We start from the raw sequence: 22,013 nt of genomic DNA on the forward strand, positions 1-22,013 counted from the left end.
CTGGATGGAGACAGACTCAGGAGAAAAGAGTTTGTCATCAGAGGATCCCTGGTTCCCTACTAATCTAATGAGAGTTAGCAGAAGTGCCCTGCCTTGACCCTGCTCACTGCCAGCAACATCACCCCTTTTCATAGCTTTCTCCCAGTCCATCCCATCTTACCTGTAGTTCCTCAGCGTGCAGCATGTATAGAATTGTAACACACCAGATGTGGGAAGAGCAGCAGGAGGAGCTGGGCAGATGTTGGGTTACTGCTCAGCTTCTAGAGCATGGGCTGAGATTGCACAGTAGTGCAGCATCCAGGATGCTGAGTTTCTTCAGCAGCAAGCCCCCAGAAGACATATCACCGGGTCTTGCTTTGGCTTTAGAGGTGAAATGTTAAAAAAGTGCCTACTGTGGCAGTGCAGCTGGCGGGGTGGGCAGCGCTGGCCCAGTCCTGCAGCTGATATGGGATGGGATGAAGACTCAGCATCCGTTTGTTTCCCCTGCAGATGGCTGACTGCGGAGGACTGCCCCAAGTGGTTCAGGTGAGAAACAGCTCCCAGCTTTTCCATGGGATTTGATTTGTTCAAAGCCCTTCACTTTGCTCACACTAATGCCTCCCTTTCTGTTTCCACAGCCTGGCAAGCTGACTGAAGCCTTCAAATACTTTGTGCAGGGAATGGGCTACAGTAAGTGGCAAACACAGTTTTCTGGTTTGGAGTGGGTTTATTCTGAGGGGAACTCAGCCTTTTTGGTCCATCTGAGCCCATTGGCATCTGTGTCCCCACTCATAAGTTAGTGTGGTTGCCAGGACATCCATCCATGCTGGAAAATCAACTACTGCTAACGAGTTAGCAAACCAGTACTGTTCCCTGATGCGTGTTTAATCTGCACCAACCTTTTTGGTTGGTTGCTGGGATTGATAAAATGTTGTAAATCTATGTTTGTTGTAGTTCAGAGAAATGTGCTTGCAAGGACAACAAGTCTTCAGAAATCTTCTGTGCCAGCTTCTCCAAAGGGGAAGGAGTTAGCACAGCCTCATGCTTGTGATGGGTATGTGAGAGTTCTGCCCTGTGGCTCCTCCCCATGCATGGAGACAGAAGACATCGTGTCCTGAGCTCACTTGCCCTTGGTATTCCGGAGACTGAGGTTCTCAGGAGAAGAGCTTCTTGGTGCATTTAATCAACTTTCTCTCCATTGCAGGTCCCTTGGCACAGCTCTGCCTTGCCTGCCAGGGGCCGGGGCTAGAAGGTCCCTTCTGTTGATGGTAGACCTTCAAAGGCTAGAGTTACAGGAGGGTTGGTTCCCATGGCTAGTAACCACACCTGAGCATGGGCACTGTGTTGCTCCTATTGGCCTCCACGTGGCCAGAGATTCTTTGCCAGCTCATGGGTGTCAGGGCTTAAAGAAAGCTGTCCTTTTCCCTAGTGCTTTGTGTAGCTGGCGTGAGCATACTGGGACAGTCTTGTTCTCTGAGCCTGTCCAGAAGAGCCTGACCCTTTAGAGGAAGATGCAGTGTGAAAAAGACCCATTAATCTCACAAGCTTGAGAACATTTCCATGTTCAAGTCTCATGTGCTCCTGGTGCTAATAGAGTCAGCAAGTGCTGACATCAGAGTGGGGATGTCAGCAGGACTTTGGGAGTCAGATCTCTTGCCAACAGGATGTGTAGCACAGGGAAAGGATAAGTGGTAATTTTCTACTTCTGGAATTTGTAGCTAGTCTCAGAGCTGTTTTACCAGCTTTGGTTGGCAAGACTGTGCAGGAGTGCTAAGCGTGGGCCAGCAGGTCCTCCCCTAAGAGCAGAGCAAGAGCTCAGCAGCTTGTCACCTCTACAGCTGCACAGACCAACTTTCCAACAGCCTTTCTTGTTTCTTCTGCACACTGGCTGAAGTGGTTGGACCTATCCATGCTGACACTGCAGGTGGAAAGTAATGCCTTGCTTGTAGCTGGAATCTGATGCTATCAACTCTAGGAAAGGCAAGAATTTCTGTTCAGTATTCAGAACTGCAGAATAATACTGCCGTTTTCCCACCTCAGGAAAACTTTGTCTCTACTGTGCAGTTGTGTGTTCAGTGGTGGGGAGGTGAGGTCACCAAGTGCACGGCAGCTTCCAGCCATCATCACTGGAGAGATTTGGGCCAGGTAGATTTTTGATGAGATGCTCCTTAGCAGCTGTTTTCTCACATAGCGGGAGCTACAGCGTAGTGTGTGAGCTGGGAGTGGAAGGGAAAGCAGCCGGGGATCCCAGGAGCAGTGCAGCTGGTAGTCACGCTCTGCAACTAATTGGCTCTTTCCTGTATTCATCCCTTTCCTTGTCTCGTGTTGTTTCCAGTCCCTTATGTGCAGCTCAGCCACCTAAGCACTGAGTCAGGTACCTTCAACTGTGCATCTGCCTTGGCCCAAGTCTGTGTACTGAGTTGAATGATTCTTCGGGTGCATTGCTCCGTCTCAGCATGTCCTGCTGGCCTGCTCTGGGCTAGGCTGATCCATCGTACAACGTGTTTGCTATGGTTTTTCACCTTTCATTTGTATTTTGTTGATTGTTGCATGACTTCAGTTCTGTGGTTTTCAAGAGTGACGAGACTGACTTTCAAAAGGTCACCTGTACAACAGCTGCCTTGTTTGCACACACTCACCGTGACTGCGCCTGCAAATGATCAGTTACACTTCTGGCATTTGCTCACCTTGGACCTTTTGAAATTGGGCCTTAAACATCTTGCTTTAGACGTGCAAAGACTTAATTTTGGCAGTGAAGAGTGAGTTTTCTTCCTGAGGGTAGAGCTCTTTCTGCGCTTACCCAGCAGCACATACTTGGGTGACCATGGTACTTGCTCTGAGCCTGTGAGCTTCTTCCTTTTGTAAGCCCTGCTCTTGTTCTCTCTTGCAGTGCCAGCAGCTAGTATGACCAGGCTGATGCGCTCACGTACTCACTCCTCATCTAGCGTGGGCTCCGGGGAGAGCATCCGCAGCCGGTCCCACGCCAGCAACCATGGTGAAGGCAGTGCTGGAACCCCAGATGGAATTGATCTCCAGGATGCACCTCAAACCATGGAAGTATCCTGTTAAGCAGGAGTCCCTCTTCTGGATTCAGACAATTCCACTCGCCCCACTGAACCCACTCAGAATCTAGCATTTCATACAACGTGGCATTAACTGTTCTCTCTAACTTGTGCATGCCCATCTGAGCTGCCACCTCCTTAGTAGTCTGTACTTGGCATTACTTTGGTCCTTTCTGTATGCCCTTGGTATCAGAGCCTCTTTACAACCCGTTTAACATTCTGCAGTCTTAGTAAATCACGTTACTGTACATGCTGATACCATCTCCTGTCTGTGCTGTATATCAATCCAGATGACAGCCATTGTCTCCCCTGTTCATTTATATATAATTTCTGTGGCTTTGTGAGGTTTTAGAATTGCTTTCTAGTTGTGCTTCTGCTAAAGGACCCTTGTGGTGCAGTTGGAATGGCATCTGTGGGACACGGGAAAGCAAGACCATGATGATGTGACGCTCGAGGCACTGGAGGCAGAGCTGTGCCTGGAGCACGGAGCCCACAGGGAGGTCTTTGTGTTCCAGGACTCGTGGCACACCAAGCAGCTGTCGGAAAACCAACAGTCAGAAATACTGTCGTGGTCTTATCTCTGTATGTGTGTTAAGAAGGAGCAGAGTGATTTCTTACCGGAGCCTCCTGAAAGGGCAAAGCAATTAACAAGTGAACACTAACTGAGGTGCACTATTAATCAGAGTACAAGGGATTAAAGTGCAGCAGCTCTGGCCTCCAGGCTGCCCTTCCTGCAGGGAGCTGAGTGCAGTTAAGGCATAGTCACTGTTCTGCCCTGGCACAGGGGGGATCTTTAGCATCAAGTAAGTTGTGGAATGGGCAGCAGTGCCCCTTGCCATCCAGAGATCCCCCTATCTCCTGCACTGCCATTTCTGCCTCTCACTGCTGCCATCCCCAGGCAGGGTGTCTGCACAGGGACTTCACTGAGGCTCAAGCAATGCCAGTGAATGTCAATGACTGCCATGGGCCGTGTCCGTGTGACTCAGGCCTGCAGTTGAGCAGTGAATGCCTTTGTGCAGGCACTGTTTACCGTCTTCGTGGAGTTCACAGTTCTGCTGCCTTTTTGCATCTGTCTGGGTCACAGAGAGCAGGAAGGAAATGCCTGCTGTGTGCCAGGGTCTGGCTGTTAATGGGAGAAAAGGGATGAGTGGTCAGGATGCTGCAGGTCTTGATAGACGAGCAAAACCTCCGTACTTACCAGGTGAGCAGTCCTGACTCACTGGGAGGCAGCTCCCCCGAGGGTCACGCTCATGTTCTGCTCCATTTCAGGTAGGGAATGGGACCGGGAGGCTCTGCCTGAGGGGAACTTTGTACCGGTTATTAAATAAAGCTATAACTAAGTTTCATTGTTACCCTGCCTGCTCACCTTGTTTCTCTTGGCAGGGCCTGCGCTGCAGTCCTGTCTCACTGTGGTGTCCCTGTGAGGCGCAGCCCTGGCAGGGCAGTGCTGGCCCTCCTGGGGCTGTCCTGGGGCAGGGATGTCTGCGGGCATCGCTGCGGGTTTGTGCCCGAGTGCACAGAGGAACTTCCAGCTCTGACTCTCATCGTCCAGCTGACGGTTTGCCACCCAGAGTTGCCTCCAAAGGCGGCGGGTGCTGCTGCTGTCTGCCCTGCTCAGCGGCTGTCCTGCCGGGCCCAAGCAGAGGGTGCTGCAGAAAGCAGTGTAAGCCCTGCTGGCTCTGTAACTGTGTGCATCCAGCCAGGTGTGCACAGAGCAGTGCTGAGAACAGCCGTTCATCTTCTGCTTCTCAGATCCAGTTTCTGCTCTCAAGATGACAGCCAGCTCGTGCTCACGGGGAGTATCTGGGGCTGAGAAGCAGTGAAGCTGCTGTCTCGGGTTGGTCCTGGTGCTGCAGCTCTGCCCGGGCTGGGCTCAGGTTCACACGTGGGGAACTCCCACTGAGATGCAGTGTTTTCCAGAAGTGCAAACTGTCTGAAAGGTGAGAAACAGCAAGAGCTGCCCGGCGGGGTGAGCGTGAGGTCTGGTCGGGGAGGGCAGGCCGAGCCCTCGGGTGCCAGGTGAAAAAAAATTAATCGCTGCTAATTGCCAGTGCTGGGTGTAAGAGGAGTTGCAGCTGGCATCACTGCCGGACGGCTGCGCCGAGGGCAGCGGCACGTAGAAGTGATTCCTCGCCGAGTTCCCTCGTGAAAATACAGAGCGAAGGGAACACAAACACAGCATTAAATGAGCTAAAGGAAACAACCGCACCGCGGGGCTGTGCGCGGTGCTGGCGGGATGGAGCCCGGGAGAGCAAACGGATGAGATTTCGGCATTTTGACAGGGAGATGAGGAAGAAGGGAGCTTTGCTGCCGCGGCTGCTGAAGGGCACAGCTCTGCCGGGCTCCGCAGGGCTGCGCGGTGGATCCCGGGCCGCTTCGCCCTGCGCCGCCGGGCACCGCTCCGCGCCGGGGGCAGCCGGGCAGCCGAGCCGCTCGCGGGGCGGATGCCGCCTGGACGCTCCGTGCGGGCAGCGGGAGCTTCTCCTTCTGGTTAAAGCCGTGCGAGCGCTGCAGCCCCGGGCAGGAGGTGGAGAAGGACGTCTGGCCCCGGGGCTTTCGGTGATGGCTTCAAGGAGAGAAGCAGCTTCTTCCCCCCGACACATCTGTTACCGTAACTCCTGGGGGAACCGATAGAGGCGGGTGGGTGCAGGGCCCTTCTCCTCTTCCGGACCTGAGGCTGCGTCCCGGGCCGACCCGCGGCTCCCTCCCTGCCTCCTTCTGCCTCTTCGCTCACAGCACCGCAGAGGCCCCGCGCTGCCGCACCCGCGCAGCCCTCAGCCCGGCCCGCGTGCCGCCGGCGCCGCACCGGCGCTGAACGAGCGGAGCGGAGCGGCGCAGAGCCCGAAGCCCAGAAGCCCTCTGGGGGCGCGAGGCCGAGCGGCGGCCGCTTTCGTGTACGCGCCGCTCTTTTTCCGTGCGCACTTCACACCGACACGGCGGTTTGCGATTGACCAGAAACCGCCAGTGCACGACCGGCGGCAGGATGTGAGCGCGGCCGGGGGCAGAGAGCGGCGCCGGGGCCGTGCCGGGGGCAGCGGGACCCGTTTGCGCTTCGCCGGCGGTCGCGCCGTTCCGTAGCGCCGTCCCAGCGGCCGCCGGCCCTCCCGCACCCGGCGGGGCTGCGCTGCGCTGCGCGGCGGCGCCGAGCGAAAAGGAGAACCGCGCTGCGCTGCACCGGCACAGGAAGCGCCGCAGCCGCCCTGCGGAGCCCGGCCTCGTCGCTTCGCACGTCGCAGCCCCGCGCCCCGGCGCCGGGATGCTCGGCGCCCGCCCGGCCCCGAGGAGTCCGGCGCGATGGAGGCGGCCGTGAGCGGCAGGTAGGCGGGTGACCCCGGGTGGGTGACAGCGGGAAGTGCGGGCTCAGCCCGCGGGGTCGGGTCGCGGAGCGGCTCTGGCCGTGCCTCCCCACGGGCGAGGAGCCCACGCGCGGTGCTGCGCGCAGAAGGGAAGCGCGGCCGCCCCGCTCCGCTCGGCGCTGGCGGCTCGGAGCACCGTGCGCCCCAGCGTCCCAGGGGATCCCGGGAGGGGGTGGGGTGGCGACGTGGGCCGCCCGTCCCCGGAGCCCCCCGCCCGCCGCGGCCGCAGCTCCCCAGGGCCGTCCCGGGGCCGAGGCCGTTTCCTCGAAGGGCTCTCGGGGGAGTCGGCCCCGTCCCGGGGCTCCGCGTGCCCCGCCCGGCTCGGAGCCGCTGTGCCGCGGATGGGACGCTGACGCCGCTCCGGGATGGGATCCCGCAGCCCTCAGCCTGATGTGGGCACCGCGGTGTGCGTGGCTGCGGGTCCCGGCCCCTCTGCCCTCCGCCACGGACGGGTCGGGCCGGGCCGAGCCCCGTCCTTCCCTTCCAGCCGGTGGGGCCCACGGGCGGGGGCCGGGGCTGCGTGCTGACCCCGCAGCGCGGCGAGGGATGGGGATCCTGCCCAGCCGGGAGAAGCCGCTCAGCGCCGCACCGTCGGCCGCCGTCCCCGCGCCGTCCCCGCTGCCCACACAGGCAGCCCCGGGCGGATTCCAGGCGCTGGCTCTGTGTGATTTCCCCTCCGGCGCGGGCGCGACCGCTGTGCTGAGGATGGGCGAGCAGCTCCGCGTCCTCTCTGAGTAAGTCCCGCACCCAGCGGGCACTGCTGGCACCCGTCCCCGTGTCCGTAGGGATCCCCTCCTCGCAGCCGCGGGACATCGCGTCCCCCTTCCCTGCAGGGACGGGGAGTGGTGGCTGGTGGCATCCCAGGTGTCCGGCAAGGAGTGCCTCATCCCCAGCAGCTGCGTGGCCAAAGTGCGGCACAGGTGGGTGCAGCCCAGGGTGACACGTGGGGGGCTCAGCCGGGACACCCCAAACTCGTGGGTTGTCCCAAGGACAAACAGCAGCTGCTACACCTGTGCCTCCAGGCCCATTGCTGGCATTGGAGCTGAGCTCGGGGATGTGATAATGGTGTCCCAGTCCCAGTGCCCACAGCTGAAGCCCGGTGCCACGCAGCCCATGGGCATTTCTGTGGGGCCGCCTGCCTGTCCCTTGTCTCTGTCCCCATCCCCATCCCTGGGACAGGAGTTTGTATCAGCTCTGCCACTGCCCGCTGCCGTGCAGGTGGCTGTATGAGGGCGTGAGTCGGGAGAAAGCGGAGGAGCTGCTGCTGCAGCCAGGCAACCACAGCGGAGCCTTCCTGATCCGTGAGAGTCAGACGCGGAGAGGTGAGCACGGCCCCGCAGTGCCGGGGACAGGAAACCACAGGGTGAGTGGAATCGGGCACAGGCAGGATCTGTGGGATGGAGGACAGGACAGGACAGCAGCATCCAGCAGCACCACTGCACACAGGACAGAGCTGGGCCACTGAGAACACCCCAGAACCCGTGCAAGGTGCTGCCAGGGCCCATCCCTGTGCCCCTCCACACCGTGCGCTAAGAACCAGCCCCAGTGCGGGGCTGCTCTGCCACACCTGGTGGCACTGGGCTGCCCTGCACAGCCGCTTCCTGCTGCCGCTGCTCTGCACCCCCTCCTCCACCAAAGGGCCCCAACAACCCAACAAACCAGCTTCCTGCAGCTGCTGGTTAAGCAGAGGCTCAGTCTCAGAGATGAAAGGGGCCCTGCTCGTAGCATGGAGCCCCACAGCAACCATAAGGGGACCCCGCTGGGCACCCCCCATGCCGAACCCTTCTCCTGGCAGCCCTGCCGTGCTGCACTCCCACTGCTGCCGTCCTGGTGCCTTGGGAGGGGAGCACTGGACAGTGCCCATCCTGGCAGCCCCACGTCCCCGAGGTGTGGGTGCTCTCACTGACAGAAGTGAGGCTGTTGGAGCCGGAGGCTGAGTGGGGCTGCAGGCAGCTCAGCCCCCTGCCCCCCACAGGCGGTTTCTCACTGTCGGTGCGGCGCACTGAGCTCGCCTCATGGGATGCAGTCACGCATTACCGCATCCACCGCCTGGAGAACGGCTGGCTCTACATCTCACCACGCCTCACCTTCCCCAGCCTGCACGACCTCGTGGACCACTACAGCGGTAAGGAGCAGCAGAGGTCGGCCCAAGCCCCGCGCCGGCCATGGTGCCGCAGGTCGGTGCAGCACCGCGCTGACGCTGCCGTCCCCGCGCAGAGTGTGGGGAGGGTCTGTGCTGCACCCTCAGGGAGCCCTGCGTCATGGAGGTGGCAAAGGCAGTGCCTGCCCTGGTCCAGCCCGCCGTGGTGCAGAAGCCAACGCTCAACTGGAACAAGATTGACAGGTGGGGGCAGCTGCCTGCGGTGCCCCTGGGGCTGGGCACCGTTTGCTGACCACCCCCTCTGCCCCACAGCTCCGTCCTGCTCTCAGAGGCTGTGCCACCTCCAGGGGAGGGGGATGAGGACTCCCCCATCAGCCTGGGCCTGCGGGAAGCCATCAGCTCCTACCTGCTACTGACCGATGGTGTGGATCCAGAGACTGACCCTGTGGGGAAGGGGGCAAAGAGCAGCTGAGAGCACAGCCACCACAGCCCCCGGGATGGGCACCCAGGCCTGCCCCACTGTGGGCTGCTGGGCCCTGAGCAGCACCCAGAGGGCACAGGCTGTGGCCCTGTAGTGAGGGCACACGCCTGGTGGTAGCCACACTGGCAGTGGTGCAGCTGCTGCAGGAGCTGGGACAGAGCCCAGGGCTGCAGGCTGAGCCCATGCAGAGGCACAGCCCCACAGCTCCAGGCCCCACAGCACCTACACGTGGGGCTCCGTCAGCACAGAGCCTGGGCCCCCAGAGCCCCTCGGCACGACTGGAGCAGCTCTGCCCCACAGCAGTGGCAAGAAGCCACCCTTACCTCACCCCACAGACACATTTAAAGCTTTAACTCATCCATTAAACAGGATCATGCAGGGCACACAGCAACACCTGTTTGTAATGTCTTAATTAGGGGCTTTAGGGGGATAACTTCAGCACCACTGCACTGAGGCACACAGAGCAGCCCTGCAGCTCAGGCAGCCTTTGCTATAACCAAAACTCTGTGGGAGGACCAACACAACTTGAGGACCATGTGGGAGAAGGGACAGCTCAGCAGTGCCACACCAAACCCCAGCAGTGGTGTAAACACATCAGAGCAGTGCCATGGCTGACAGCAGCCCCTCATTGCGCACAGCAGTGGCACAGAGCCTGGAAACCTCTGCTGCACCCTTTCAGAGCTCACAGAGGCTGCTGTGGCAGCACCCGACCCATTTCCTGCCCCCGACACGCTCTGCTCTCTCCATTTTCATGTCTCACTGCTGGGCTCAGGCAGCCCAGTGCACTCTCTCGGTTCCCCAGGTGCAGCCACATGCAGGGGTTGCCCGGAGGCCCCGCTCAACTCCACCCCTCTACCCCCCTATCTGCTGCCATCACCCCTCTGGGACAGAAATCTCAATCTCCCCCACCCCCCTACATTTTAAATACCTAAAAGGAACACTGTAGGCAGAGGAGCTGTCACTGCACATGGCTCATCGTTCACACAGCAGCAGCAGGCTTTCCAGATGCCACTTGAGTGGTTTGGACCACAGACACAAAGCCAAAGTTATTTTATTGAATCATTAATTGAAACAAAGACATCGCTAAGACTTAACCAACAAAAACCTATTTATTTATTCCAAACACCAAGATACAGAAGTTTTCAAGTTTCGCAAATATTGCTCCAAAGCAAAATCCTATATACAGCGCCCTCAGTTCTAATAGTGCATAAACAAAGACAAATACGTATCCACAGTGCAATGTTTGCTCATTTCATCAAGGCTCCACGTTGCATTCACTTACCAGTGATTTAAAGAACACAAAAGTGACCTGCCAGACCCAACAGTTGGCCCAGGCTACGAAATAACGATGCGGAAACTTACAGAAACAGGGACAAAATGAATCCAAAGCACAATAAAGAACCTTTCCTGAACATGAGAAATGCTAGTCTAGTTTAAATAAATACTTTCAGTCTTTATCTGCAAGGGCTTCTTCCCTGGCTGTGCTGCCAGCCCAGGATCTGCCACCTCACGCAGCCACCAGAACAGCCCCCTTTCTCCCCCACCTCCTCAGCACTGCCCTGAGCAAAATCCAACCGGCGCCGCCAACACTCAAAGTGAATGCACAGAAAGCAGTCGCTGGGAAAGAAGTTCAGCTCTGAGGAGAACGGGCAGCTCAGGAACTGCTGCCACGCCTCCAAGCACAGCCGTGGCGCTGCAGTGATGCTCATCCCACCAGACCCCGTGGGAGCGCCTGCTGCAGGTCTCATAGAGTTCCCCTTCCTGGCCCTTCTCCTGACAGCCCCACACCCTCACAGCTGCCCGCAGCCCTCCTGCCCACACCATGCTGCTGGGCTGCCCTGCCCCATGGCGGCCGTGAGCTGGGGGTCACAGCAGCAGTGAGACAGCCCAGCACGTGCTCATCTTCAAAGGGTGAAGTGGGTCCTCAATGCCACGTAAGCCTCATTCTAACCGTGTTACAGAGAAGTTTGTTTTCCTGCTGTACGTACGTTGTGCCCATTACGTACCAGCTCGTACTATGAAACAGACTAACTATTCCCTGAAATGACTCTTTGCACAAAGCTGCAGTGACTACCTAGAGAAGCCCTGTTACTTCATCTTTGCAGGGACTGATTAAAACACTCCCTGTGTAGATAATGTTACAATTATTATTGTAGGAGTTTCTATAGTAAATCATTACCATCTGCAGTAAGCGAGCAGGATGGGCTCAGTGCAGCTCCAATCCCACCCTCAGCAGCACTGTCACACAATGCAGCTCTCTTAGGATGCCCTCTCCATGGAAAAACACCTTCACCATTCTGTATGGTGACCCCAGCTGTGGTAGGAAGGAAAGTGAAGCTGCAGTGCTGCTGACGGAGTGCTGATCCACAGCAGAAAGGCTCTCGACACCTCTGATACAGCACAGCACTGCCTCAAGGACTGCACAGCGCACCTGAATCCACGCAGCACCTTCACCTGGCTTCACAGAGTAATACAAACCAGGACATTAAAACGTAAGGTAGAAAAGGGAACTCGTGAACACACACTGTTAAGATAACAACCCACTCACTGCCTCTCAGGACAGTACCTCATGCATAGATCGAGGCTTTATTTACACAAATACAAAACAAACTGATTCCCAAAACCGCACATTCATAGTAAGTCTTTACAATGAACACGTCCCGAGTGTTGGAAAAAGTCTACATTTCAAAATAGAACCGGAATGGCAACTATTAACAAATGGGAGAAGGCCACACAACGCCACTGCAGCCCCTCCTCCCCTGCAGAGCAGCACAGCCCCACGGCACCGAGCTCAGCAGGAGGCTCAGCCCCAGCACTGTGTGAGTGACGCAGTCAGAATGTGAAACAATCATTTATCTTGAATGTGAGTGCAGTGCACTGCAGCCTTCTGCTGTGACAGATGCTGGCTGGGCTCCTGGCAGCCCTCCACGTGGCAGCCCAAAGCTGGGAGCCGGGCATTCATACTTACTAGGTCTGAAAAACGTTATAACATTTCCTAATGATTAAATACAGTGTGCATTACGCATAAACCAGAAGGAATAAAACATGACACAAGTCACTGAAACTATGCAAAGTTATTTACAACCTCTGTCAACTGAACATTTTTGGCTCTTAGAACTCTGTTCTTCAGTGGCACAACTTTAGTCAATTTAATTATGAGAAGTCTACCGCTTCCACGAGCAACTTGTGAGGAGTGAAAATTTGAGTATAATTTAATCAACCAACACCAACCTTTGAAGACAACAGTATTAACCTCTTCCATATCATTACAATTGCCCAATAGCCCCGGAATTATGAGATAAAATAACCTTTTGGCCGTTCTTTGAGCAGCGCCTCTTCACAAATCCCTGAAGTCAATCTGCATCACATGCAACCAGCATGCTAACTTCATTTAAATACACAGAGCTCTCCACGTCGGACGCTCCAACGCCGCGCTTTCTGCAGTCCCAGCACTCCTGGTCTCACGTGGAGCAGCACAGCGCGATCTGCTGCACCTTGCTGAGGTCCGTGATCAGCTGCTTTATGCAGTGCTTGAGCTGCGGGAGGCGGGCGAGCGGCTCGGGTGGCTCCAACTCCCCCGTGTAATCCAGCCAGCTCTCCAAAACTGCCAAGAGAAACAGAAGGGGCACTCCTTCAGTTCTCAGATAGGTTGCTCTGAGCCACAGAATGAGTTCTTTACATCCATCATCAATCTTGAGAAACGTAGGCAAAGATTTAACAGCGCTGAGATGCCACAGAGTGACTCCTCATCATTAGGAAGAGCTTTTGATACTAAACAACCAATTCAACATTTAAGGGAAGTTTTAGAGGACAAAACTCAGATGTTCCCAGGAGAAAGTAGTGAGAGACAACAGCACGTGGTGCTAGGAAGATCACACTATTGGAATGCCTTACGATGGGGTCTTAAAAGAACTGACTGGTAAATAAAGAATTGTAATCTCTGAGGCAATCAACTCCAGTGCAGACACCTTCTGCAGGGAAGCAGGGGACGCGGTGTAAAAGGAGGGTCCTGAAATCAAGGAGCACCCAGGGCAGGAGGGGTTGGAAGCTATTGCAGAAATGTGGTGGGACAAACTGCACAGCTGGAGCACCAAGATGGAGGGCTACAAGCTTTATAGAAGAGAAAGGCAGGGCAGGAGGGGCAAGGGAGCTGCCCTCCATGCTAAGAGGTGGGCAGACTGCAAAGAGCTGCCTCTGAGGAACAGCCATACTCAGGTCAAGAGTTTGTGGGTTAAAAACCAGGAGCTCAAAGGACATCTGGCAGTTGGGTCAACTATGGGTACCCGATCAGATGGAGCATGAGGATAAAGCCTTCTTGCTTCAGTTAAAACAGGCATCACACTTTTTCAGTCTCTCATCCCAATGAGAGATTTCAACCACCCGGTGCCTCTGCTGGGAAAGCAGCAAGCAATCCAGGAGACTCCTAGGGTGCCTGTAGGATAACCTCCTGGTCCAGGTATTGGACAGACCAATCAGTGCTGAAGCACTACTAGATCTGGTGCTCACCAGTGTAAAATAAATCATTAATGAGGTTCAGATTAGAGTTTGCCTGCGCTGCAGCAATCACAGTGTGAGGGAGTTCAAGATCTCAAGGAATATGGGCCTGGCAAGAAGTAAAGACAGGGCTCTGAACTTCAGAAGATCCAGCTTCCAGCTGTTTAAAGAATTATTGGATGAGATCCCCTGGGAAGCTGTCCTCAGGGGCAGAGGAGCTGAGCAGAGCTGGCATCTCTTAAGGATGCCTGCCTGAGAGCACAAGAGCTCTCCATCCCCCAGCCTAGGGAAACAGGCAGAGGAGGCAGGAAACCAGCACAGCTGAGCAGGGACACATTGCTCAAAGTGAGGGGTAAGAAGGAAATGTACAGGCAGTGGAAGCAGAGAGGTGTGCTGGGCAGAGCACAGGGTTGTCGTCTGGATGAACAGAGATAGGATGAGCAAAATCAAGGCAAAGATGAAACTGCATTTGGTGAGGGATGTGAAAAATAAGGCAGTAAACTGGTCAGAAGAGTGAGGCCAAGGAGAGCATGTCCCTTCTACCCACACCCTCCAATGAAAGGGAGAACTGTCCACAATAGACCAGGAAAACATTGGAGAGGCCATATAGAAGAGGCTAGAACAGCCAGCAAGCCCCAAAGAACAGCAAAGCTTGGAGACACAAAAGCACTATGGAAAATGACAACAAAAACAAGATATGAAAGACATTCCACTACATCATCTGATGCAAGTATTCAGAGATGATGCAAGCAGGATTTTTTATTTGAATTAAATTCTTCATGGTATAACTTGATCTTCTATGTTGTTTTCAAACCTTCCAAGCACCACAAGTGTCTGCTTTCTATTACCCAATGCAGTACATCTCACAGCTTAATGCTCATCACTCTTTAGGTCTGCAGAAGAAAACCTACAGCCAGCATGTTTTGAACAAAATGCAGGGTTTTTTTAAACGGAAAAATGCTACCTACCATCTAGCTCCTTCTCAATGAAATCCATTCTGTGTATGACTTCATCTTGCAGAGATTCCACATGAGCTAAAAGATTAAGCTGCCACTGCAGCTGTGAGTTCACAACTCCTTCTTTGTCCTTTTCCAGCAGTTTCATTTCAATAGCTTCCTCTGGAGAGGCTTTCTTAGATGCAGGCTCTCTTACCTGGCAGAAATACAAATGTCAATATTTGTAAGTGATGTAGAATTGGTGAGACAGGCTGTTTGGGTCCCCGCAGTGACCCAAGCTAATGGCTTCACAAATTTTAGGCTAGCAGGAGACAGAAAGAAAAGAGTATAGAAATGTGAAGGCAGTGTAGGCAAAAGCAGATCAACAACAGACCCTCATGGTGGTTTTATTAAGACCTCATCTCTGCAGCTTCTCCAGCACCTTATTCTGGGAAGATAACACTGAGCTGTAAAGGATACTTGCAGCTCACTTCCTGCAAACTTCCTGCTGGAAAACGCTGCACTAAATATTTGTGTGTCCAGGAGAACACCACAAATTTTCCTTTAAACACAGAATCAGAATCACAGAAACACCAAGGTTGGAAAAGACCTACAAGATCATCCAGTCCAACCACCCACCTATCACCAACAGTACTCACTGAACCACGTTCCTCAACACAAAACCCAAACGTTCCTTGAACACCTCCAGGCTCAGTGACTCCACCACCTCCCTGGGCAGCCCATTTCCTTTCAGAGAAGTAGTATTTCGTAACACCCAGCCTAAACCTCCCCTGGCGCAGCTTGAAGCCATTCCCTCTAGTTCTATCACTGTTACACGAGAGAAAAGGCTGACCCCAGCTCACTACAACCTCCCCTCAGGTAGTTATAGAGAGCAATAAGGTCTCCCCTGAGCCTCCTCTTCTCCAGACTGAACAATCCCAGCTCCCTCAGCCGCTCCTTGAAAGATCTGTGCTCCAGACCCCTCACCAGCTTTGTTGCCCTTCTTTGAACACGCTCCAGGGCCTCAATGTCTTTCTTGCAGTGAGGGGCCCAGAACTGGACACAGCACTCAAGGTGCGGCCTCACCAGAGCTGAGTGGGACAATTACTTCCCTGCTCCTGCTGATGACACCATTTCTGATGCAAGCCAGGATACCATTGGCCTTCTTGGCCACCTGGGCACACTGCTGGCTCACATTCAGCCCAGTGTTGACCAATACCCCCAGGTCTGTTTCTTCTGCAGTCTTCCAGCCACTCTGCCCCAAGCCTGCCTAGATCTGTTGTGGCCAAAGTGCAGGACCTGGCATGGTCTTGTTGAACCCCATCCCATTGGCTTCAGCCCAGCGATCCAGCCTGTCCAGATCCCTCTGTGGGGCCTCACTATCCAAAGGCAGATCCACACATCCAGCCAACGTGGTGTCATCTGCAAACTTACTGAGGGTGCACTCACTCAATGCCCTCTTCCAGGTCATCAATAAAGATATTGAAGAGCACCAACCCCCAGGGAACACCACCACTCATGACAGGCCTCCAGCTGGATTTAGCTCCATTCACAACCACTCTCTGGGCAAAGCCCTCCAGCCAGTTCCTTATCCAGCCAACAGTGTACCTGCCCAAGCCACCTGTCCAAACACAACAGTAACCAAGCAAAGAGAAAGCTGTGCTACAGCAAGGAGGGGCTCTTCCTGAAGGAATCTAGTCTCAATTCTTCTGTAACTTCCATCAAAACACCCAGACAACTGAAAAAGCCTGACTGCACTGTGTCAGCAGATCATTCTTCCCATGCTTTCTTCCATCATTTTTCTGAGATGTGACAGGATTTAGAAAAAGACTCCTAAGAGATCAAAACACTGAAACATGTCTTTCTGGGAAACAAAAAGCCATCCCAATGGATTTGACAGAGAAATCAGAGAGAACATGATTTACATGTTCTTTTGAAATAAAATAAAAGCTAAACAGAGTCTCTTCCAAAAACCAGGGAGGTCAGTACTTCCCGAGGCCCTCCAACATTTGACAGACTGTATTTCATGACCTGACAGCACCTTAGAGAAGCCCATCACTGCAATGCAGAGAGGCCTCTGCTACAAGTTTGCTAGCCCTAATGGAGCTGAAATTTTAACTGATCGTGAGAAGCAGAAATCTAGAGTGCTTCAGCAGGAAAAGAACTGAACTATTCAGCAATGATTATTCCTAACCATCACTACAAGTTCCTTATTTACACATTGCCTGAAGAACGTGCAATCAATTTAATTAACGTAATTATTAAATAAATGCAAGAACAAGCTGGTAATAACCAAAAGCTACAACAGCAATGTGTTTGAGAGTACCATATGTGCTTGCCATGCTCTCTCCCTAGAGTTTATCTGCACTGTCTAACACAGACAAGTAAGGAGCAACAAAGTGTTGGTAGACCACAGTGCACATTCCATAGACTGTACAGATGATTTAAAACCCAAAAGTCAACTTTTGGGATGAAATGGTGGAGATGATTACATCTATTATTTGAATGTGTACCAGCAGCCTAAATTTAGCATTGTGACAGGAAAAATGAAACAGATAAATTAAATACCATTAAAAGGGCTAATGAGTTGTGCACTTTGCCAGACAAACACATTCTCTCCGCAGAGAGGGTTATTTAATATAGATACCTTGGAGTAATTGTGTTTGGATTCATTTTCCATTTTACATATTTCTCGGTCCAGATTCCAGCCGAGCCTCTCCGACAGGACGTCATCCCCATTTTCCCTTATTCTATTTACACCCTCATCCATGGCTGCACCTCTTGTTTCCACCACCAGCCTCTGCTCTATAGCAGGGTAGTAGGCCCGAGGTTTCTGGTAACAGTGTTCACTCGTGATGTAAGATTCCTCCACAGAAGGAATGGCTGAGGGTTTCTCAGCTGTCCCATTCCAAGTTCTATAACTCGTTGTCTCCTCTTTGCAACAGTTTTCTTCAATGTGAATGATGTGTTTCGTATGGATTTTTTCATCCACCGTAATGTGCTTCCACGGATGGCACCAGAGCTTTAGGTCAGGATGTTCTTTATTTCTGTTCAAACACAAAAGTAGTCAGACATCCACCAAACTTAAAATGACTGAGTAGGCTGTATTACCATGTAAAGAAATCAAGCAAGAACACCTGCAAAACTACACACTTCAGTCATCAGTATCAACAAAAATACGCAATAAGATGAAATGAGATGATTTCCCTGACCTCCACTGTGCATCATCAGTGCTGTTAGGTTCATTATTTTCATTTCTCTAACACGGTACGTGAAGCAAGTGTTGGCATTAAGGAAAGGGTAAAGAATGAAACTTCAAAGATGTGAATGTAAGATTTCACCAACGTTGCCCTCAAAGGCAGAGATTTGCCTCCTTATTTGTAATTTGATAACAGCATTAACTCATTTTCACAGGGACAGCTTTAGAAGTGTTTTAAAAAGGCAAGTCAAGAATGCTCAAATTAAAATCTATTAATATAAAGTGTATTTCTATACCAGTGAAGCAAGACCCCCTCCAATCACTTACTTTCAGATTTTTGCCTGCAGTTGCCCCCAAAGCTTCAGAATTCAATCAGCTGATTTTGTATAACCCTCAAATAATAACAGTGGCAGACTCAGGGTGGGTGTAGTAGTACTTCATCAGTTCCTTCACATCTAACTTCCCTTTAAACACCCATGGGATTACTGGGAGAAGTATCACCTGATATGCCAACATGTCACAGTCCCCCCAGCTGCCCTTTATAAAAATTCTCATTTTCCTTGTATTCAAGTTGACTTATATGGAATCTCTTTTGAGCATTATTTATTCCAGCAGCAGGGACAACTATAGCCATCAGATTATTACACACAAATAACAAACAACATTTGTTTGTTGTCACACCCTTGGTGAAGTACCCTGAATGCACTTCTAGAAAAGGCAAAGCCAAGTGCTCACTCACCAGAGCTTTCTGCTCCAGCTCCAGACATTCTGCACCTAAAGGCTTTCTTTGCTGAGCAAAGCAGCAGGGGATTCTTTGCACAAGGCAGAATGCTGGCAGATGACACAGCAGCTACCCAAGTGTACTTGGGTATGCCAAGAAGCTACTATCTTCTTGGCATTCTGGTGGGAGTAATTTTCTTCCAAGAATGCTGAATGCCTGAGCTCCCTTCTGAGGGCTGCACCAAACCTGCCACAGTGCCTCTGATCCCATGCAACCTGCTTGAAATACTGAGCAACACCCTCCTCGTGACTGTGAGATCATCTCTCCCAGACTGGTTATATTGCTGATGCAGATCTACATTCTTCTAATTCAGTGATTTAAAATTTTTTTTTAAAAAATCCTCTTTGATTTATGCAATGATAAAAAAATCTGGGGCTGCAGTCTCCAGCAAGGAATACCATCTTTAAGGGAACCAGACCATACAACAACTTCAGGGTGGGAATGGAAAAGTGACAAAGCCTGTAACAACAATCACATATCTGTCCAGTGCTCCAGACCACAACACTAGGCAAATCTCAATTGACAAATGAAAATCACAGTCTAAAGCACTGCTATTTAAGAATAAAAGGCTTACAGACTGGTCTTAAGATATTTATGCTCCAGTCAACCCAAGACAAAGGTAATTCCAGATCTGACTTAAGGACACCTCAGCAGAAAAGCAAAACCTCATATTACAACTGGCACCTTCTTGCTTTAAGCATTCAAAATACTGTCAGTGGCAACACCACAGATTAAACTTAAGGAAAAAAAAGACTAAAGAGAGTGGAAACACTCCAAGCTTTGTTTTCTAAGTAGCTGCTGTTGAGCAAATTATCAATGAATAGATTATAAATGCTATTCAATCAATCTGAAACTGCTAGATGTGGATTAGAAAAAACCTCTCAGTCATCAGAACCAAGGGCAACCTCAAACAGAAAACTATTGATTTCCACAGGGATTATGAACAACGTTGGTGCTGTTTTTTGTTTCTAGTGTACCATGTTTGCACAGAACTGAGATACTACAGATTGTTGAAGGTACAACTGCTCTTCTTCTACAGGGCAACAAATTATGCTAAAAGAGACATAATTTCTACTCAAACAGCTAAGATTTAAAATTATTGGATAGAGAACTAAGTGTTTTAAGAACACTGCCATGGTTATACGCTGTGCTCTATTTCAGTGCTTTAGGAAAAGGTGCTGTTAGTTTTTTGTTTTCCCAACTCTTCTTCACACAGTCAGTTTACACTCCCCACCACACTTATCCAACACAACAATAGCAATTCAAACAACAGTGATGTACATCTGCAGAGAAACACAAGTCTGAATTTCTTGTTATTTTTCTACTACTTGAGATCTAATTCACGTTGAAACACTGCTTACTTCAATATGCTCATCTTCAGCTGCAGTCCATGCAGTACTTCTATCACTCTCTGCACATCACCAAGAAGCTGGTGAGTGGCTACTATCTTCTTGGCATTCTGGTGGGAGTAATTTTCTTCCAAGAACGCTAAGCCATGCATGTGGCCATTGCTCAACCACTCCTTCTCATACCAGTACTTTAAGCTGGACCTCTGACCTAAAGCAACAGTAATGAGCGTGTTAAAATGCAGCATTAACTACAGCACATTAACATTACTGGTAGTAACTGTGATTATCTGTCTTGCAGCAGCCTACTAGCTCTTATCAGCAGCACTAATAACGATCTCATGACAGCAGACAAAACTTTGGAGATGTAAGAACTTGTACGTGGGAAGCAAAATGGTACCTCAGTCAAGAAAATCTTGGCCCAGCTGTAAAAGCCAGGGGCATTCAGACTCTGATTCCCACAGCACATCCACAATAAACACGTGCAGCTGATGTACAGAGAAATGTATGATTGTAGCAGGGTATCCTTGATTATAACTACAGCCAGCCTGGATACAGCTTTGCAGACAGAAATGCCACGAGAGACAATCGGTCTTTCTTTACCAGTTTTGTGCACATATTAATACATTCACTCAGATGTAAATTTTAGAGGAATCACTAATGCGTTGGTGAAGAATTTGCCAATATTAAACTATTAATAATGTTAATTCCAGCTTAAAGGTCAGATTATCAACAACAGCTGAAATGAAATTGTTAAATGGCAAGTGCATGAGTAAAAGAAATTGAAGGAGAGCAAAGAACTTATTAACTGATTAATTTATAAGAAACAAGTAAATAAAAATGAAAATAAAGACAACTATCAAGAGCTCAACCTCCCCCATCTCTGCACTGTGCTGCTGCAGAAGATGTTTTCAGGTGACAGTTCAGTGCCCTGAGAACATCCCATTCACTGCCCCAGCCACAGCATCTACGAAGCCAGAGATGTTGCAGAAGTCAGAACCATATGCACAGAAGTCTCCAGTACAAGCAGGTTAATATTAGAAAATGGCAGCAGTCAGGGGGTTGTTGGGAAAAAAAAAAAAGTCACTGGGTAGCAGGATGAAACCAGGGGATTGCACTACCTACCCACTGGGAAGCATCACTGGCTGTGCTGTTACCCAGAGCACAGTGAAACAACAAAACTCTGGATACCTGAGAAATTACTCATAGTTGTTTACATCTCTTCTGGCAGGTAATTAAAAATAGCAACAAAATGGTATCTGTATCATGCCTGATATACAGATCCATGGATATAAAGGAAACCCTACATTCACCCCCAGACCTCTGCCTTAAAGACAAATCCAAAGAGCATCTTGTGAGCACACAGCCACTGAGCAGCATAGTGGACAGTATTGGATGCTTTGAGGCAACACCTCCAAAAGGCCTCATTTTCCAGCAGAATTCCCGTGTTTATTTTTGTGTCACAAAAGCTCCCAGCTGCAAATGCACTTCAATCAAGAAGAATAAGCTCCTGAGTTTTAAAACTTCATGGTTATCTGAACAGCATGGAGGCTATCTGCTCTGCCTTGGCGGATGGAAAGCCAGACACATGCCAGCATCGCATGCTCACAGCCCCAGAGGTCAACTGCAGCCTGGGCTGCACCAACAGAGGGGGCCAGCAGGCAGGGAAGGGACTGTCCCAATCTGCTCTGCCCCTGTGACAGCCTGTCTGCAGTGCTACGTCCAGTCCTGGGGCTGCTGGCACAAGAAAGATGTGGATCTGCTTGAGCAGGTCCAGAAAAGGCCACAAAGATGGCTGGAGCATCCCTGCAATGGAGACAGGCTGAGGGAGCTGGGGGTGTTCTGCCTGGAGAAGTGAGGGCTCTGGGGAAACCTCAGTGCAGCCGCTTCCAGTACTCGAGGGGAGCTTAGAAGAAGTCTGTCTCCCTCCTGTTTATGCAGTCTGATGGTGCCAGGACAAGAGGGATGGCCTTAAACTAAAAGAGGGGAGATTTAAGTTAAAAGCGAGGAGAAAATTCATTACTCAGAGAGCTGTAAGGCCCTGGCACTGCTGCCTAGAACAGTGTGAGAGCTCCATACCTGGGGGCATTTGAGGCCAGGCTGGATGGAGCCCTGGGCAGCCAGCCCACAGCAGAAGGGCAGAAGCTCTTCAAGGGTCTTTAAAGTTCCTTCCAACCCAGGCCATTCTATGATTCCACCCAACCAAAGCCTATTCATGACATCGTTTTTCATGACATCGTTTACTTGAGGGTGTACTTGTGGACACAATTCTCTCTCTT

At 51.7% G+C, this 22,013-nt stretch overlaps 3 protein-coding genes across 16 annotated transcripts in view; 2 read left to right on the plus strand and 1 right to left on the minus strand.

Moving 5' to 3' along the window:
* The window catches only part of NDRG3 (NDRG family member 3), a 54,582-nt gene extending 50,189 nt beyond the window's left edge, over positions 1-4,393 (plus strand). Inside the window, exons 14-17 of one of the 2 annotated variants that reach the window (XM_090151923.1) lie at positions 490-525; positions 618-669; positions 2,315-2,353; positions 2,870-4,393. In XM_090151923.1, coding sequence (XP_090008049.1) covers positions 490-525; positions 618-669; positions 2,315-2,353; positions 2,870-3,048 — 306 coding nt within the window. In that variant the 3' untranslated portion in view covers positions 3,049-4,393. The remainder of the gene's footprint in view (positions 1-489; positions 526-617; positions 670-2,314; positions 2,354-2,869) is intronic. The other variant, XM_031605644.2, reaches the window with a different exon arrangement.
* A 1,323-nt stretch (positions 4,394-5,716) lies between these two features.
* SLA2 (Src like adaptor 2) lies at positions 5,717-9,968 on the plus strand. 3 transcript variants are annotated; one of them, XM_031605649.2, is made up of 7 exons: positions 5,728-6,358; positions 6,885-7,131; positions 7,231-7,317; positions 7,616-7,719; positions 8,373-8,522; positions 8,615-8,741; positions 8,811-9,968. In XM_031605649.2, the coding sequence occupies exons 2-7, from the start codon at positions 6,944-6,946 to the stop codon at positions 8,968-8,970; spliced, it is 816 nt and encodes a 271-aa protein (XP_031461509.2). In that variant the 5' UTR covers positions 5,728-6,358; positions 6,885-6,943; the 3' UTR covers positions 8,971-9,968. The 3 variants fall into 3 exon arrangements, with proteins under 3 accessions (XP_090008050.1, XP_031461509.2, XP_031461508.2); XM_090151924.1 differs by having other exon boundaries at positions 5,717-7,131; positions 7,616-7,760; XM_031605648.2 differs by having other exon boundaries at positions 5,728-7,131.
* Positions 9,969-10,073: 105 nt separating this feature from the next.
* The window catches only part of PHF20 (PHD finger protein 20), a 65,189-nt gene continuing 53,249 nt past the window's right edge, over positions 10,074-22,013 (minus strand). For all 11 annotated transcript variants that reach the window (XM_090151920.1, XM_031605638.2, XM_031605637.2 and 8 more), the window contains 4 exons: positions 19,750-19,945; positions 17,056-17,455; positions 14,442-14,625; positions 10,074-12,583 (listed from right to left, as the gene is read on the minus strand). In XM_090151920.1, the coding sequence (XP_090008046.1) occupies positions 12,441-12,583; positions 14,442-14,625; positions 17,056-17,455; positions 19,750-19,945 (923 nt within the window). In that variant the 3' untranslated portion in view covers positions 10,074-12,440. The remainder of the gene's footprint in view (positions 12,584-14,441; positions 14,626-17,055; positions 17,456-19,749; positions 19,946-22,013) is intronic.

Source organism: Phasianus colchicus, chromosome 17 (genome assembly GCF_987193195.1).
Source record: "Phasianus colchicus chromosome 17, bPhaCol1.hap1.1, whole genome shotgun sequence".
NCBI classification, from domain to species: Eukaryota; Metazoa; Chordata; class Aves; order Galliformes; family Phasianidae; genus Phasianus; species Phasianus colchicus.